At 36.0% G+C, this 20,390-nt stretch overlaps 1 protein-coding gene across 1 annotated transcript in view; it reads right to left on the bottom strand.

Annotated features, from left to right (window-relative positions):
• Window positions 1-20,390, bottom strand: part of LOC119794391 (astrotactin-2-like) — a 425,475-nt gene that overhangs the window by 96,056 nt on the left and 309,029 nt on the right. The window contains exons 14-16 of the mRNA XM_038301931.1: window positions 2,610-2,734; window positions 1,142-1,246; window positions 810-989 (exon numbers count right to left, since the gene is read on the bottom strand). Coding sequence (XP_038157859.1) covers window positions 810-989; window positions 1,142-1,246; window positions 2,610-2,734 — 410 coding nt within the window. The remainder of the gene's footprint in view (window positions 1-809; window positions 990-1,141; window positions 1,247-2,609; window positions 2,735-20,390) is intronic.

The raw sequence follows: 20,390 nt of genomic DNA, 5'->3' as shown, positions 1-20,390 counted from the left end.
GTAAACATTTCTCATATTTTTGCGCACTAACAAAAAACAATGCCAGCATTAAGCCACCTACAAAGAAGAGAACATTCCTAAGAAAAACCCAAACATGTTTTACACCATTTAAACCCTGCCACACTATCGCATTTAGGTTTTGTTTTACTAGTATGCAAAAATGTCATGTTTTAAGTCCTTAATTTCTCATGCATCCAATTCTTTTGAGCCTCAGTTAATTCTTTATCAGTTACTGTAGTTTCTTGAATATTTTAGAAAATGTTCTAGAATAGGAATCATAATTTAATATGGATAGAGTCTTTGTGATTCAAGCAAGTAATACTTAATTTTAGCAGAAATGATCCATCAAAACCTTACCAGATTTATTAATATGATATGCAGATACTTTCATCTGCGAAGATGAAACTTCATTAAACTAAGCATGCCACTCGGTTGACATGGTTCAGAGTCGATGGTTTGATTTCCTTCAGCTAACAGTTGTTTGACTGTTTGGTGACACTCATAGCATTGTTCAGAATATTGAATGTTAATCCCCAGATGGTCAGGTGAATATTGGGGAGAAATGTCATGGCAAAAATAATTATTTTGAGGGAGGAGCAAACTCCACATTTAACATCCTAAATCTCAGCATACAAACTGCACAAGGCTTGTGCAAGACATGTGCCTGATTTCCTTACATTTAGACTGACATAACTTTATTATTTAGATATGGCAACAGATGCAACATAAGAGATAGTGTAGCTCCAAATATAAGCCCTCTAAATTTAGGCCGGCATGTATTTGGACTTTAAATCTGTCAGCTTACTCACCTTTCTGGTACTGCAACCAGAGCTGCTGCTGGGCCTTCTTGCTGGGAAAGTAGATGCTGCAGCTAAGTTCAGAGCCATACAGGGCCTCAGACACATAATGGCTGCCATACAGCTGGAGGAAAGCAAGAAGCTCCTCACGTGTGCTGTCGCCCGACAGCGTCTTGAGCACCTTAGAAAATTCTATCAAAGATGGAACAAATTATATTGATTTCCAGATTGCTATGATTGCTGGTAAAACGTAAAAAAATCACATTTCCTTTAGGTGTAGATTGATTTCCACTTCTGTCACATAATAAACAATGAATCAAAATTATATTTTTTCAGTCACTGACCTGTGGATAAGGTTATAGAGCTGAGTTTGACTTTGTACAGATTGCTGCGCACCCTCCACTGTTGAACCATAGGATAGCCTACCGCTTCACTGAACTGGGCATCCCCTGATGAAGAAATGGGAGGGAGACAAATGAAGATAGAAGGACATTCACACAAACACAAGAGTTTTAAACAAATTACTGGGCCAGACTCATGAGGAGAGGCAAAACTTTATGATTAATAAAAAATATAGAATCTTTTGTTTTATTTTCATTATTACAGGATTATTGCGTGGCCATTACAACCCTATATTGCCTTAACATCATTTATCATCAGAGCCCACAACCCAGCTGCTCCTGGATCAATGGTGATATATGGTACAGCTTGAACTCCAATTGGATTGCTGACATTAGAATCGAGCAATCTTGGCTTTCAGCGCAATTCAATTACCTAACTTTCACACCGCTTAGAAGTAAAGCTGCAAAAGTGAAGAGCAAGGGAAAATAAACAAAGAAACTGCTCACAGGAATCTTGACCTTTTGCCTCTTTGAAGCGATTTACACCTGAGACATTTGTGCACAGGGAAGAAAAGGGCAATTTACTTTGTGTACATGTGTGTGTCCAATTGTCGCAAAAGCAAATCAAAAGTAAAAGATCTTCGAGATCAGTAAGGGCTAAATGGCAATTTAGCTAATGGAGGTATTGGGGAGCAGAGGTGGAGGTCTGAGACAAATGACTGACTGACTCTGGCCAAAATAAGAAATGGGTGGAACAGTATTAGCAAGGACAAAGAAAAAAATCCTGGGTTGGATGTTAAAGATGTTCGCAAATGCTCACTATCACTGGTAAATGTTACTCAGAGCAAGAAGCAGTGGCAGTAGAATGTCACAAAAATAAAGGACATTTAGCCGAAATTCAATTGAATTCACTTAAATTCAACTCAATTGAAAAAAGAAAAATAAAATATCCAGAGGGAAATTAAATTATACTTTTCTTAAAAGCATTACACAGCTATTTTGGCTGTGTTGGAATCCAAAAAAGCACAAATAAGATAGTTGTTCAATAACATATCTCCTTGGCTTTCCTCTGCAGTTTATGTCTTCACCCTGAAAATGTTTTGTATACCGAAGCTATGGGTAACACCTCTGTAAATTGCTTACTAATTTTATTTTTACTTGACCCACATTGTTTCTGTTAGGTACCACTTCTTGGTTAGATATGTCAAATGTTAGAATGTTTTAGGGTTTTTTTTTGCACTGATTTTAGGACAGTTGCAAAATAAGTACTCAAAAAAATGTTTTAGCTTTAAAAATAGTTCCTCCTATCTTTATTTTAGTTTCTGTTTACAAAGCAAAGGGTTTGTATGTTTTTTATTTATGTTTAAATTGCATATTTTAAGAAAAAGAGCTGACCTAGCAATTTCTATATATGGCGTGTTGCTACTACTCTTCAGTATAACAAGTAGAACATTCTTAAAACCTCTTTTACCTGATAGAAGCTGCAGATTGGGCAATGGTTCAGACAAAATTCCCCGACACTGTTCCTCAACTGGCAGGGGGATCACCATTAGACCGTCGGCTAGTTGTGGAAAGTCCTTTATGTAGTTGTTGTCCCTAAAATTAAACAGAGAAAGACGTTTACTTCTAAGAGAATTCTAAGGTCATGTTTGTTGGACTTGTTGTCCAGCATCAATTGGGGAACTGCATTGCTGCTTATTGCCGGATTAAAATAAGAAAAAAAAAGGCTTACTTCTGTAACTCACACAGTAAATATAGTAAAATGTACACACTATTTAAACAAGATTTTGAGAGACTTGGCTTTTGAGCAAAAAGCTCTAAGGATAGAATATGGACTTTATTTCTATCATGGGTTTTTCAGGGATACTCCTAGGAACCATAATAATAATGAGCAGAATGTAATTCATATTAAACAGATTCTCACTGCCTGCAGAAAGCAAGGCCACAAAAAACCCAGACTCATTTTCTAAACTCAATTCTTATAAGACCAGGTTCCATAAGGTGTGTAAGGGTTTAGTTCATGTGTAAAAAAACAAACAAAAAAGAAAAAAACTCTGGGGATGAGATAGCTTTTCTACTCCTAATGTTAACTTCACTACCCCCCACCCCGTCCCCACTCTGCGTGCTCTTACAACAAAGTCTTCTAGAAGCAATCAAAGCCAGATGGTTAAAACTGAGGGTTACAAGGCCAAAGAATAAGAGGAAAGAGCGAAAGGAGAGGTGTTGTAAAAAGATTACTGAGGCTTATGCTCACAGAAAACATATTGATTACCAAACTGAATCAGCTGGCTTCAGGCTGTGGCTCAAATAAAAACTTTAAAGGTGTGTGGATTCAGATGATTTGTAGCTGTATGGATTTTCCACCCTACTTGTAGCCTGTCCTTGAAATGAGTTTCAATTTTTAAGCCACTTTGCTGCCCTCATCCAAAAATAAGGTTACCCAACACAGAGTTTAAGATGTTTCCCAACACTTGGCTATATCACACCAAACTAAAGAATAAATTGATTTTGATAATGGAGGACACGTAACTAAATCTAGTGGACTTTGTAAACAATACAGTGCAGTCACCGGAATAATACAGACAATTCAGTTTCAATAAATGTTAGGTTGCCACTGCATTATTTATTATGCTACTGAATGGTATATGTAGGAAGATTTAAATTCTGCCTCGTGATATCTCACAACAATATTTATGATTCAAAAAACACAAATAGTTTACACTACTGTATTTCAATAAAAAAAAAACAGTTTAAAACAATTCAAAATGTGTAGCTATAGTGTATGTTGGAAGAAAAGATAAGATTTTCAAAGGGACAAATTGAACATTATCAACACATATTTTTTTTTTATATATATACTTTGAGCCATTAACACTAACATTCACTGAGTTATTGTATAAAAGCCCACCCACCCTTTTCCCTCTAAACTTTTATAGTCATGTTTTTATATATAATTTGCTCTGGATGTTTGTGCACTTCAGGCACCTCAAAAATTCTTCTTAAGTAACGTAAAGTATTTGTCCTTTTTTTCTTCAATTGTGCCTGCTGGAATATTAAGATTGTTAGAATATTAAGACTGCTGATGAAGGTTCTCAGTCATCCAGGTCATAGTCATTCCGTAAAAATTCAAAAAATATCCACTGGACTTGGTTTTCAAGATTTGAAGACGTTTCGCCACCTCTCCAGGAAGCTTTCTCAATTCAAATGTCTGGATCCGCAGTGAGTTTGAGCCTTAATATTAAAAAAAAATAAGACTGTGTCATAAGTATTTTTTGCTAAAGCACTTTTGCTGACTACTGAATTGCATATCAAAAGTAGCCCCATTAGAAATCTGCTCAATAAAAGAAAACCATGTAACTTTGATGCCTGCCTCATTAAAACGAAGATAATGCTGATAAATATGAAGCTGTATTTTAATAACTCTTTTCTATCTTCCAAATAATTACATTTTCTCCACTACTCTTTAAGCTTAAACATCACAGCGACATTAGTATGTGAGCTGTAAAATTCTGTGCATATGGCCAAATATATTATTGCACTGCATTATTTGCACACGTCACTTGAAATTTAAAGGCCTTCTAACTATTCAATTTAATCAGTCTTCCCTGATTGTAATATCACAGAAATCAACTTACATATTTAGGATGTTGTTCGGTTACTTATAGAGAAAAATTATGTGTTCAATATTCATTCTACTTGGTTTAGCTTAAAAAAAAAGTCATTTTTCCTTTCTAAAAGGGAGGCATTAACTGAGTTGGCTTGGAAGAAGTCTAAACTAAGAGGGCTGGTTTCAATAATTTTAACCTGATATATTTTTTATGTTTTCTTTTTTTATCTTTATTTTATCAAATTTTCTTGCCACTTTTTTAAAATTTCTTAATTTGTTAAGGTTTAGATGTTCTATTTCAGTCTATCCTTTTGTCAAGACTTCAACACATAAATAGATTGACAAATAGATCTGTATATATATATATATATATATATATATATTTTTTTTTTTTTTTTTTTTTTCTGTATTTTTTATTTGCATTTGAGAGGAAGGGTCATAGAATCAGTGGAAAAACAACATCTCTAGTGTGTGATTTGTTACACTTTTACTATTTTCAATCTGTTTTGTAATCATATGCATCCACCATTACATTTGGTAGGTGTTTTTACAAAATTCAGTGTTTCACAAACAGTTAAAAAACAAAATGTTGCTACAGCTAACAACAGCTAAAGACTTACATCCACTTTTTTTTTTTTATCACAGTTGGACATAACACTGCAATATTTCTACCTACAGAGCGACTGTGACAATTGGTTGTTTTGTACTCAGCCTCAAACCCCGCAGTGAACTTTTCTGGGATTTAGTCTGTTGTCTACAGTCCTTGTATCCTTTCAGGTGCTCTTTTCTCCAATTGGTGCAAAGTGAAAAAAAAATATGTCAATAGAAAAAGCTTTTTTGAGCCTGTCTTGAACCCACGTAATGAGCGGGTATAGCTTTTTTCTGCCTGTGTTCGTTTCATCATGAGCCTGTGTATCTCAGTTCAACAGATTTGACACAGTTATCTGCAAGCAACTTTTGCATGGTTAGATTACAGTTAACATTATAGTTGCAGATCCTTATAGCTGGAAAACATGACTCAACAAATGGAGGAAATATACAATCAGATGCTCTCAGATGCTTTTCTTCTCACATTTATGAGTTACCTTTGTACCTTAATGTTTAAAAAATACAAAGAATTAAACAAAAATATTTTTTGTTTATTTAGCATTATATGCATTAGTTTATATTGTTTGCACAAAATGAATAGTATATAAACTGAGATGATAAGAAAGAAAGAAAGAAAATAATGATAGAACACAAAAAATCATTATGGTAGAAAGAAGAATTCCAATCTATAAGAAAACGGATTTATAGAATAAAATGAAAATGAGTTTTCATATACTAGAATGGCTTTTACACCACTCAGATTTAATAATTAAAACTCCACTGCAGCAGAAATGATTGGGTAGTTATAAACCAAAGTCATGTAGTCTGAACTCTGGGATGTGATAATCAATAAAATACTTGACTTTACAACAGAGAAGGGGACAAACACAACCATAAATGTAACCACCAGAGGCTGCTCTGTCTCCATGTAAAGTAAACACCAGAAGGAGCTCTTGTGAGAGTTTAACATGGCTGCATTTACATGTGGACCTGAAGAGACTGGAGAAAAACAACAGTGGAATGCTTGCTTGAGTTGCAATTATGTACAAGTCAAAACAAAATGGCAAATGTTCTAGATAAATTGGACTATTGTTATAGAGATTGTGTTCATTGTTGTTGGGTTCTCGGGAGAAAAATGCAGGATCATGTAGGGCAGGCAAATTGCTAAGCCACAGAAAATGCAGTTTTTAGAATGTCTCACACAGGTTGATGAGAGATCCAACAGAGGAAATTTCTCTACTTACATACCAGAAAAAAAAAACAAAAAACATGTAAAAAGCTGAATGGGGCAGAAAAGTCTAGACATCATAAAGCAATGGTCAACTTACCACAGACAGGGAAAGAAAGTGAAGCAAACACTGAGGATAGGACTGTTAACAGTTTCTCACACTGAACAATCACAGGGTATCAAACCCCTGGTAGCATTGTCAGATTAGAACTAACAGCAGGGCTTTGAACTTTACGTGAACAGCCACTGGGTGCCAGTACAGTGCACAAAGGAGGTGGGCTTTTGAGGCTGGAGATAAAAATTGCTGCAGCATACTGGGTAAGCTGAAAAGGTGTCAGAGTGGATAAAAGAAGACTGGGAAGGAGGAAAGAAATACAGCTTTATGATGCATAGAGGTAGAAATAGCTGTTTCATTTGACAAAGGTACTGCCAATCTTTTAGTGTCAAGTGTTTTATATTTACAGTCAGAATTTTGCAATATTCCACCTTCTTGATATTTCAGAAAACCAGCTACAGTACAACATTTAAAATAATAATTATATATATATATATATATATATATATATATATATATATATATATATATATATATATATATATATATATATATATATATATATATATATATATATATATATATATATTTGTCCTCCAGTTTACAAACATTTCTTCATAAAACAGATTTTCTTGTCTGTGATAACGTTTGACACAAGAGTAAAATGTGCCCATACCTATTACTGTATGCAATATCTACAGAGATCAAAAGTTTACTCAGACTGTACAAAGAGACATACATTTTTCCTTGACAAAATAAGAATCAACTCTAAATATGAAGTATGAATAAGAATTTGACTTCCATGAACATCATGTTTAACAGTTCAACGAATAAGAAAAATCATTCTAACTCTGTGTAAGGACAGGATGCAACATAGAAGTACATAAAAATGTCCTTGTTGTGTGATAGAATGCACAAGAATTTGACTTGTGTGTATGTGCAATCAAGTAAATGTAGCATTGGCAACATTGCAGCTTGCCATCACGTATTTACCATTGTATCCAGGTCTCTTATACATTTGGTAGAGGCCAAGCAAACACTTACCAACTGCCTTCAGGTGAGTCCCTGATAATTGGAAATCCCACTTTAGGTTGAATATAGATGGGAATAGTGATAGCAAGGTGGGCTAATATTACATACAATACAGCAGGGGGACTAAAATTGAGCTTTGTTGAGTGCACTCTTGTGGGCATTTATAGTTTCCCCAATGATCCCACAGGTAAAAACGACAAACCACTTTGACACACTAGATTTGCAGGTAAGATATAATTGAGACTCAGCAACACAAATCCACCTGCCATCTTGAAGCTGATCTACACCTCTTCAGTAGCCCGGGAGAGACCTTCCTGGAGAGGCTGAGAAGTTTGATACCATATAGTCGGAACACACTATTTGGGTGTGATGAACACTCCACTCTGCAAGTCCAGGGGCACTGTTCTCGGTCACCACATAGAGTTGAAAAGGGATTTCAACCACAACAGCCCACCAACATTCAGATATCATCCATAGCAAAGCCTTGCTAATGCTTCCACCAGAAAAGGAGTGAAAGCTGGTTTGAGCAGAACAACACAATATTCTTTCCACTTTCAGACAGGTCTTCAGTAAAGGTCAGCAGCTCTCCACCTCACACTGTTAACAGCGTTGGTGAATCACTAACTTCTCCCCAAGAGATTCCAGATGGTTTCGTCAGAAACACTTCGAGGCTAACCCAAAGTCCCTCTCCATGGCCTTACCAAACTCTTGGCAGGCCGTAGAGGTCATTTTGCCTTGGAAACTGCCCGGGCAGTGGCATGCTTCGCTGCAAAGTAACAACATTCTACAATGAAAAATACATTTAGAATAAAAATGTTGCGCCGATGCCGTTATTTGGTACCAATACCAATACCTGGCTGTGCAGCATTTGCGATACCGATACCATACCGATACCATCTGTTTGAAATTGATGTGTGTGTGTATATATGAAGAACTGCATACTACTGTAAAATAATTGCCATCATGGCTTTGTCAAGCTTTTTGAAGCAGGAAAAAGACTAATACAAAGTGAATCCAGTAGAACTTTTTATTGCCTACCTGGAATGGGTGACAATAGTTGAATCGGTGCCCAATTTGTTGGTACTCGCCAATACCAATACCACCATTATAGTGCTGGATCGGGGCCCTGCCCGATACTGGTATCGGTGCAACATTAATAAAAATTTGGTAAATGTATTTGTGTATTTTTTTTTTCATATTATGAAATTATCGTTAAGAAAAACAACAAATATCTACAACAAAAAACCTACACAATTTAGAATAACTTTAAGTAAAACAAAGCTAACAAAACAAGTGTAATGGTTCCAAAATATTTAATTGTAAACACAAAGCAATTCTACACAGTCACTTTAAAAAAAAGAGCAAACCCAACATAAAAACTGCATTAAATACTGGGTACACCCTATGATTCTATAACCTTAAGTTGTAGCTTTCTGTATAACTTTAACAACTTCTCACATAGCCAGAGAGGAATTGTAGATTATTTCTCTTTTCAACCTAGCTTCCACTTTTAAAGGTTTGATTAAATTTTTTTATGCACACTTACCTACTACCTTGAGCCTGACTCATTGTTACTCCTTTTTTAAGGTCAATTTTGGTCTTCAATCTGTAGTTTTGCTCCTATGATCCGGTGTCCTGTCAGAACAGCATACGCTGTCAGATCAGCATATGATTAGTGGTGATGTCACTTAGATTAATCATTCTGATTTTATGATTTTTATCATTTTAAACATAAAAACAAAATCTAACCAAATTTAAATTATCACATAGATTTTTATTTTGAATTAATATTGACTGATATGGTTTCAGCTATAGAGGCTTCTTTCAACATCCCGGAAACTTCAGTCATGTCTGTCTGTTTCTACATGTAAGAAATAACAGTATAATCAAAGCTGATTTTCTTTTTTAACAGTTAAAATAAATGTGTTTTTGTTGGCTGGTACACTGCTGCAAAAATTCAGTGTGGGAATAATTCTTTGTTGTGCATGTGTGCGAATGGGTATTAAAACAATGTATGCCGATCCTCATCTTGTTTCATGAACCGGTTGCAGTAATGCTTCACCCATTGGAGAAATAAGTGCATTCAAAAAAATGTGTTAAATAACTAGGACAGACACTGATTCACATTTTTAAAACTTGCATTTGGTTTCTGAAGACATTCTTTTCTGTTAAATGACTTTGTTGTTTATCGTTTGAAAATTGCCTCTTAAATCTCCATAAATTATTTGGCAGCAACATCTGTTACTCTAAGGTCATTACAGGTGGCATTGTTAAGAAAAACTTGTACGGACAGAGCAGCAATTTGCCAAAATGTTTGCTAATGCAGAGGCGGCTACAGTTGTTGACGCTCAGGTTTATTTATTAGCATCTTGTTCCTACTTTATCTGCTAAATCGTATAATGGCAGCATAACTGTACAAATTTACAAGTATAGATTTGATTTTATTGTATTATTTAAAGAAAGACAGATACAGTGGGGCAAAAAAGTATTTAGTCAGCCACCAATAGTGCAAGTTCTCCCACTTAAAAAGATGAGAGAGGCCGGTAATTTTCATCATAGATATACCTCAACTATGAGAGACAAAATGAGAAAAAAAAATCCAGAAAATCACATTGTCTGATTTTTTAAGAATTTATGTGCAAAATATGGTGGGAAATAAGTATTTGGTCAATAACAAAAGTTCATCTCAATACTTTGTTATATGCCCTTTGTTGGCAATGACAGAGATCAAACGTTTTCTGTAAGTCTTCACAAGGTTTTCACACCCTGTTGCTGGTATTTTGGCCCATTCCTCCATGCAGATCTCCTCTAGAGCAGTGGTGTTCTGGGGCTGTCGCTGGGCAACACGGACTTTCAACTCCCTCCAAAGATTTTCTATGGGGTTGAGATCTGGAGACTGGCTAGGCCACTCCAGGACCTTGAAATGCTTCTTACGAAGCCACTCCTTCATTACCCGGGCGGTGTGTTTGGGATCACTGTCATGCTGAAAGACCCAGCCACGTTTCATCTTCAATGCCCTTGCTGATGGAAGGAGGTTTTCACTCATAATTTGACGATACATGGCCCCATTCATTCTTTCCTTCACACGGATCAGTCGTCCTGGTCCCTTAGCAGAAAAACAGCCCCAAAGCACAATGTTTCCACCCCCATGCTTCACTGTAGGTATGGTGTTCTTTGGATGCAACTCAGCATTCTCTCTCCTCCAAACACGACGAGTAGAGTTTTTACCAAAAAGTTCTATTTTGGTTTCATCTGACCATATGATATTCTCCCAGTCTTCGTCTGGATCATCCAAATGCTCTCTAGCAAACTTGAGACGGGCCTTGACATGTACTGGCTTAAGCAGGGGGACACGTCTGGCACTGCGGGATTTGAGTCCCTGGCGGCGTAGTGTGTTACTGATGGTAGCCTTTGTTACTTTGGTCCCAGTTTTCTGCAGGTCATTCACTAGGTCCCCCCGTGTGGTTCTGGGATTTTTACTCACCGTTCTTGTGATCATTTTGACCCCACGGGGTGAGATCTTGCGTGGAGCCCCAGATCGAGGAAGATTGTCAGTGGTCTTGTATGTTTTCCATTTTCTAATAATTGATCCCACAGTTGATTTCTTCACACCAAGCTGTTTACCTATTGCAGATTCAGACTTCCCAGCCTGGTGCAGGTCTATAATTTTGTTTCGTGTGTCCTTTGACAGCTCTCTAGTTTTGGCCATGGTGGAGTTTAGAGTGTGACTGTTTGAGGTTGTGGACAGGTGTCTTTTATACTGATAACGGGTTCAAACAGGTGCCATTAATGAAGGTAACGAGTGGAGGACAGAGGAGCCTCTTACAGAAGAAGGTACAGGTCTGTGAGAGCCAGAAATCTTGCTTGTTTGTAACTGACCAAATACTTATTTTCCACCATATTTTGCAAATAAATTCTTTAAAAATCAGACAATGTGATTTCCTGGATTTTTTTTCTCATTTTGTCTCTCATAGTTGAGGTATATCTATGATGAAAATTACCGGCCTCTCTCATCTTTTTAAGTGGGAGAACTTGGCTGACTAAATACTTTTTTGCCCCACTGTATATTGGCTGGGTGATATTCCTGGGTGATAGCACTTTTTGTTTTTGTTTTCGTATCAGTATGAGCCAATACTTCCAAGGTTTTGCCAGTTCATTAGTGTATTTAACAGCCATGCCTTGCTCGTGCATGCATTGATACTCCCTCCATTTGCTATCCATTTTTAATGTTTTCTTTCATTTTTTTTGTTAAATGGTTCCTTTCATTTAAATTGATTATATGTCAGCATTGTGCTTTTTATGTGTCATGTGAATGAAGGAACATCAAGCAATACCAGCCTAGAGATTCAAGCCCCCCCCCCAAAAAAACAGACAAAAAAAAAAACAAAAAAAAACACTTGTTTTAAGGATCAGTTTGATTGATGACAAAATTCCTGTATTGGTCAATATCTAGTATCAAAAATCAAAAGCTAGCAGGTTTTTTTGTTTTTTTCCAACTGAGGCGCGATTCGAATAACTCTCCAAACAGGTAATATACTGATTTCTATAATCAAATAATCCAAATAAAAATCAAGATTAAAAAGGGTGCTTTCACTTATAATTGTGAATACTTTTATTGACAAAGTATTTTATTCTTTTATTTTTAATATATAAGGGAAAGCTATTTACTTAATATATTATTTGTAAAATTAGAAATACTGCTACATTATATAGCACCATTAGCAGCATTATATTACATGTGAAAACATTTTTTTTGTCTACACATCCTCCCATCCAGCTTTTCTACTGTTCTTTCTCAGCCATCTCTTTGGATTTTTTTCCATAAATATGAAAGTTATCCACAATTTGTTGAAATCCATAATCAAACATTCATAAGGACTGGCTCTATGGCTGGTTCAGTTTAGTGTGCTCAGCAGCTTTAATATATCTTATCTGAATAAATGTGGGGGCAACGCAGGCCAGACAGAGGGCCTAACAGCAGACATAAAAGGCTTAATGTCAACCTGGGCAATGAGGCTGGTGGTGAAAATTAAAATTTATTAAACTCTAGCATGCACAGAGAGACTAATTTGTGCTGCAAAAATACCAAGGAAAAGTGTTTACCTTGAGAGTCATGTTACGATCTCTCATTACAGCTGCAGCAATTGCTCAGTTGACAAATTATTCCACTGAGAGGATCTGGTGACTTGTCATGGCCAGTATTGATTAGGCTAGGGAGTTGATGCTGTGAATGAAACAGTCTTTAATGGAGTTGTGGAGTTTGTTATGACTGAAAACGTGCATGAGTTGAAAAGTAATTGGTAATGTTCCGTGTCATGATGAGTCAGATGACAGGGAGAAGTGTTACCAGTGTTCTCTACCGAAAGCATTACATTATTCAGTGTTTTTGTCTGATTCCCTCCCCTTAACCGTTTCTGTCTTGCATGCACGTATTAAGTGCTCCACCTCACTTTCACTCCCCTGAGTCCTGTATGCAATTGAAATACAATGTGAGCGTGCTTGTAAAAAAGGTGCTTTAATATCTCTGTTGGCCTAAGGAAATTGTGGAAATGAACTCTGGTGCCAGGCAACATTACCATAAAGATGGCACGTGCTACAGCAGAGCAGGAGGACAAGCATACTATCCAACTGTGGAGCTGATTAAAGCTGGAGCTTTTCCTTCTTTTTTATATTTATCATCACCTGGGCAGTCCATTTTAAACATGCCGTTTTCATGGTTACATATAAAAGAAACAGGTCCAATTGCTCTCCAATTTCGTTTCATGTCTAATCTTTTGCTTTACTTTAGCCTCTACTCAAATAAGGAAACTAAGCTTCAACAAGTCCTCATTCTTCAAATGAAAAAAATGATGTTTCAAGAGTGGTCAGAAGAAGGCAAAATACAGTCAGAAGTTATATTTTCTTGACTGACTTAACTGAAATAAGAAGGATAATTTTTCTCTTTCCAGTTTTTTTGTCAAGAAAAAAATTTATGGGCAAGTAAGAAGGCAAATTCCAAATGTTCTACTCTTATACGTAAAGCTAATGCTTTGAATTCCTTGGCGTTAATATGAAAGGGACCAGAGAGGTTTTGTGTGTTCTGCCTCATGCCAAATACATGGAAGGACTGTTTCCATCAGGCCGATGTTGTGTTATTTTGATAAAAGATACTAAACAGGACTTCAGTAGTCTCATCACATTTTTTTCCATGTGCTCTATCATCTTGGAATTGATCACCGTTAATGGGCCAACAGTGAGCACTCTTTGTACTCTTTCTATTTGCTTCTGTCACTTCAAGGTAATGTGAGTAACATGAGGCCTGCTTAAATAGTATTAGGTATTCTGGTAGTTTTGACGTGACCTGACTTAGTAAGACATTATTTGATTTTTGTTCTTTTAAGCTGTAACTATTTCAAAAGGCTGGCTCAGAAAACCACATCAAAGGAGGGCAATTTCAATTACTATTAAATATGTGAGCAAACAAAGAAACACAACAGAGTGGTGTCTATTTTGTTCTGCCACAAAAGCAGGAACAAAAAAAATCACTGTATCCTATACTTTGGTGCATTTTACTGTATTAATCTTGCAACTTTACAGAAATAAATGTTCTAATATACTGGCATATTTGCCATAATAATAACTATGTATATTAAAGTTACAGTAGCACAGAACATGTTTACATTTAGGTTAAGAAGACAGAATTCATTGCAAAATAGACATCCTTGCACGTGAAATTTATTTTTTGATGTCTTATAGTGCTATTTACATGTTCCGGACATTATATCGACAGTTTACTGCACATTTGTGGCAATCCTGCTTTCTTGCTTGAAGCCGTCTGTCTGGCACCTACCACATGTTTAACCAATAAACTTCTATCTATTTGGAAGCAATATTGTTTATGGCTCATAAGTTATTGTTACATAATCGAGTTAAAATGGCATAAGTAGCTCTACCACGGTGGATTATAAAAATGTCTCCATCTCATACATGCCTTCATAGCGAGTGATGATACAGACCATTGTTGATCTAAAATGCTAACAACACCTTACCATAGAATCCTTCCCCGTTCTGTAGTTATAAGCCTCAGGACACTTGGCCGCATTGGTGACCTATTAAGGCATCCCTAGAGCCAATGGCTCAAACCAGTACAATCAGGGCTGCTGGCCAGAAGCAACCATGATCCAACAGTAGCTCCTGGACTCCCTGAACTAGGAACATCCCTAGAGGCCCACCCAGGGAGACTAGAGCCAATGCTGTTGTTCAGCTTTCACATTTAATACAGTACCATGACACACTGTAAAATCCAGCTCCACCATGTTGATTTTAACAGACAACAGGCAAGTGAATGGAACCTGAAGCTATTGGTTGCCTCAGTGAAGTGAGCTCTGAATTGTCCAAGTTGTCCACATGACTTGGATGAATATTAACCAACAGCAAAATTTCTCTCCATTCATGTTCAATATATAAACACTATTAATGCATTTATTTGCGTTGATTTGAACACAACAACTGCACTAGACAAGAGAAAAATAAAGCACCACGCCTGGAGCCTTTTGGAAGAGATGGTTTCAGGTCTTTGGACAAATTCTGAAACCATTTCTTTATTGTGTAATCTGACCTCAATCTGACACAGCTCCTATCCTGCCAAACACCTTCCTATTTGGGTTGTATTGTTTTAAACGTTTCAGTATAATGAACAAAGGTTGACGGTCTATTTTGTAAAGATAAAGCTCTACATGGTTTTAAAGATGTTGTCTAAGAGCTAATGAGTATAGTTACAGCAGAAACACAATAATGTTATGACAACATTCTCCATGTTTTCTGCTAGTATCTGCTTACTAAATTTGCTCCCCCCCCTGCTTCAAACATTGAGCATAAACTAAATAACCTTATATTGTTTGTAACGACTGGCTTTGGTTTGCCTGGAATTTCCTCTGTATGAAAAAAGCTCATTAGCTGATTGGGTCAAAAGTAAAGAAACCTTAACAGCAAGTAATTTAGGTAAAATCACTTTTTTTAATTTGCCAAGGCTGTTCATTCAAACCTGAGATTAGAATAATTTTTTTAGCATCTTAACTGTGATACCATGTTAGTACATTTAAAGATTAGCTAATGTTTACAAAGAATGCCAAATAATGTTGAGAGTTTTACTTATTTTCAGATAAAAATAAAAACTGTTGTCATCATGGTGCTTGAGTCATGATACTAGATTAACTCTCCTACAACTTGTAACTCCAGATTAAAAAACAATCTTCAAATTTCACTTTATCATTACACCATAATTTAACATGTGATAAGCTTCAGATAAAAATGATTATAGTAGGATAAAGAAAAAGACTTAATAGAATTAAATAGACAGGATACAGTTGAAATCAGCTGAGTGGTGGAGGTTTGAAAGTCCCAAATGCAGAGGCTGAAGCTGAGGTGATTTCTTGCAAGATTTAATTAATCAAAAAGGGTAACACAAGCAAAAATAAACATACATTTTCAAAATCCAAAAATGCAGAAAACCAGGAATACTCACTGAAACAAGACTGAAACAAGAGGGCAAACAAGAAATATCGAAGAACTAAAATACAATCAAAAATAACTAGAACACAATGGAAATAACACCAATTAAAACTCAGATAAAACAGAACCAAATCCATTAAACTTTCAAGTAGCTAAAATATATTGTTTTGATGTCTGTGTTAATATCTGCGCCCCAAACCGAGACACATAACACACACAACAAGACAATGCACAATACAAACTGGGAGTTTGTAGTGTGTATGTTTTGTATTTGACACATTATGGGGCCTTTTTTTGTGGAAAAATAGCACATTGTGGGGGCCGGCTGCTTCTTGTGGGGACAAAATACCTGGGCCCCAAGAGGGGAATGGCTGTTTTAGCGTCAAGGGTCATGTTTAGGACTGAGGAGTGAATTGAGTTTACGTTGGTGTTAGGGTTAATTATGACCCTGTAATGGTTAGATTTAAGGTAAGGATCATTGTCAGGGTTTGGCTGTAGCAATGAATAAAGTCACTGGAAATGGAAAGATAATGAGACAGGTGGTGTTGAGGTCATTTTTTTATTTTTATTTTTTTCAAAATGGGGACAACTTAACAGGTAATGCTAAATTTTGGGAACCTCTGGTATTTTTGGGACCAACAACTGGTCCCCATTAGGAAGGGTTCTCTTTTTGGGGTGGTGGTTAGCTTAAGGAGTTTAGGGTTAGCAATTTGTTGTTAATGGTTAGGGTTAGGGTAAGGCTCTAGGTTAGGCAATAGAAATACATTGAATGTGAATAGAAGTCTATGAAAAGTCAATAGAAGGATAGTGTAACCCAACATCTGTGGGTGTGGGTTTGTCTGTGTTTGGTGGCGGTTGTCTGAGAGCACTCAGAAATAGCTTAAGTATACTTATGACCCACTATCTAGTGTGTTTTAGGTGCATTTCTGTTCCACTACTTAAATTAAACTATTACATTTCTGGCTTGTTAATTGCCCATCAATTTAAGTGAGTTTTTAAATCATACAGAACAGTTGCTTCAGACGACCTGCTTTAAGGACCTCTTTTCTATATTCGGTATTTTTACCCATTGGTTATTGATTTACTGAAAGCAATAAATGCAGGTGAGTTTATCAGATTTGCACACCTGTGACATGGAATAACCTCCAGTAATGCAATATACAAAATCATTACAGTGTTAAAAATAACATCAGTTCTGAAAAAATGATTTTTTGCAGAAGCCTTGAGATTGGATTTAGAACAAAATTAAGCTTGTGATGGTGTTAATTATTTTACATTTTAAGTTTAAGCTGAGAAATGAGAAAGCCTCTTAATCAATTACATTTGAACTTTCATTTCAGTGATGAATTAGCCCCTGAATTTAACTGGAACACAGCCACGATGTAATACATTTCCTGCCCATATATGGTACTTTTTCATTTCTTCTACCAAGAAATAATTAACATTTGTATCACATTTTTATAATTATTAATTTAAAGTCCATGTGTACTAAATCAGTATTCTGAACAAGCAAGTGTATGATATACTCTTTCCTATTTTTTTATATTTATGTCTACCAGCTTTAAAGAGATAACAGGGGGACTAATGTCTTTGTTAATGCCTTTTCTCTGTAGCTTAGTCAAAGTTCAGTTTTTGCTGTAATACAGTCAAGGTTGAATTGTCTGGGAGGAGACAATCTCTTTCTCTTCTTCCGCACTGCTTGTCTGAGCATATTTTCTGGATGGCTGAATTACTGTGACAATGACAGAAAACCAAGTCGATATAGGATATCTTCAATATTTTTAATGTACCCTGGCATAAATCCAAACCAAGACTGCATTGTCTAAGATGGCAAAATGTTCAAGCCACAAAGGTTCTCTTTCCAAAACCCTGAAGGAGACACTAGAAAGCAAAGTTTACACAGATTACTAACTAATATGAAAAAATATAAATAACAAAATTGATTAATGAAATAATTATAACAGATGCAAATAATTTAATTAGAGTATCACTTAAAGGATATTTATTTCAGTATTGGTAAACATAGGTATTACTAGTTGCACAAAGATACATATGTCAAGCCTTTCTTTCTGCCAGTTATGATGGCTATGAGAACCCTAAAGATTGTTACATAAGAAAAATGATATAGTAGTTTTTTATTAACAAAGATTCTAATTTACTTAAAATGATATCCATATCTCATATATAGAATATGACTTTATTTAGGCACTGGTTGCAAAATTGCTTCATAGGTGCAGCATATCATGGGGATCATCAATGTGTGGCTCTGCTTACGTCTTTAACAAGCTAAACAACCATCTTGTCTGCTTTGTTTGCTCTTGTATCACTCATCTTCTCCTTGGCAACCTCTTATAAATTCTTTATTGAACTAAAATATATACTGGAGGATTTTCAGGCTTTTGAAAGGACCCGCCCTCTCCACTTTTGAAAAAAAAATGCACAAGCACAACCCTGTAACCGCTCCAGAGAGGGAATCCCTGTTAAATGCATGCGAGAGCATGCATGAGCCCGTTTCTCCTTGTGCAAGCTCTGTTTAAAAGTTGCTGTTTGCATCACTCATACAAGGTTACTTTTCTAAAGGAGATTTTAAATTTCTCCACTATGTCAGACTCACCACTGGTAAGTGAAACTTTGGACGAGCACATAGGACGGCCTAACGTAAATATATCACCAGAAGGATTAACAATTAGGAGGACCACTTATAATAATATATAATATATTTTAATTGGAAAGCAACCAGACTTTTACTCAGTTTTACTTAAGATGTTTCATCACCAAATATATGGGGATATGCAGAATTTTACTTAATCCTACCATGAAAAGGGCAGAGATCAATACTGAGTAATACACACCTGTACACAATTGAGGGGGGATGGCATAACCCTTCTTTAATGACCATCCCCCCATACCATTCTCTGTAACATTTTATCACTGAATGTGTAAATTTGTATTATATATGAACAGTAATGGCAATAATATTGCTCTTTCAGAATTTGTCAGGCTGTGCACTTACGAGTAGTCTGACCAAATTACAGAGGCCCAGATGGCACATTCGATTGCATTTTTGACCTCAGTGGTGTAACCAGCGGAGCAGATAACGGTTTTCTGACCAGCATCATGGCCAAGCGGCAAAGACACGATTTGAGGAACTTAATTTTTATAAAGGTATAAACTAACGCTTCAGGTAAGTCAAGGGTCAGAAGACATTACCTTTTATAAGCTCACCATTGTGTCATTAAATATGTAGTAGTCCAAAATCTCTGGACATAGTGATAGCATGCAAAACTAGGTAAAGTAGTTTGAAGCACAAAAATATTTCTTTCTTTAAAGTTGTCATGACACACGCAAATTAGTCTAGAATGTACAGACACTGCTGAGCACTGAAAATCTGCATTTTGGTTGTGAATCAAACTTAAAATTAACATGTAGATCGCTGCTGTTTTGCTAGGTGACAGCCAGAATCTAGAAGATGCTGGTCAGACAAGTGGAGCTGTGGACGAGGGCAGTGGAGGAAACCCGGAGGAGAGAATCAAAGGTTTGAAAAATGCATTTTAATTAACAAATTTACTTTAAATTAGCCAATAGAAGAAATACCGATTTTCTGATAAACAGTCTATTTTATAAAATAAATACTCTAAATTAATATTTGAAAGGTGAGTGAAAATGATTGGATTGTATATAGGCTTATTTCATTTTCAGGCTAATTTAAATGTATCTGAATTTGTAAGCAGATTTTTTCAGATTTTGACAATGACTGTGAAGCTGATTTCATTTGAAAATTTGTCTTCTGCATTCGTCCCTAACTATGTAGGGGCAGTGATAGCCAGATGTCTTTCACATTATAGAATTCTTCTTTTTTCAGCTTCTTGAGTGATGAAATATGCCCCAATAGCAGAACATGCAAACCCAACGTGAAAATGAAAAATACCTTTTTCTGAAATAGAAGATAATGCATAATTCATAACCATCAGAGTAAATACAGTAGCTGTTGTTTTGTGCAAATTTCCACTTAGGCATCACCCACACTAAGTAAATGATTTTTTTTTTATTTTGAAACCATAATGTACAGAATAATAGCAGTGTAAAAATGGATCTGCATTTGGTTAAAGCAACAGCAAGAGGGACCACACTCATCTTTGCTTTGTGTCTAAACTAAATCTGATATTTTTTTCCCAGTTTTTATTGGTTTAAAAATACTTTCCTGCAGAGCTGTTACCTGTTTTTACTTCTTTGAACTTCTCACTTAATTACT

The sequence above is a fragment of the Cyprinodon tularosa genome, unplaced genomic scaffold, assembly GCF_016077235.1.
Source record: "Cyprinodon tularosa strain WSP-4 unplaced genomic scaffold, ASM1607723v1 ctg113, whole genome shotgun sequence".
Lineage (NCBI taxonomy): Eukaryota > Metazoa > Chordata > Actinopteri > Cyprinodontiformes > Cyprinodontidae > Cyprinodon > Cyprinodon tularosa.
This window is presented reverse-complemented; position numbering and strand designations above follow the sequence as displayed.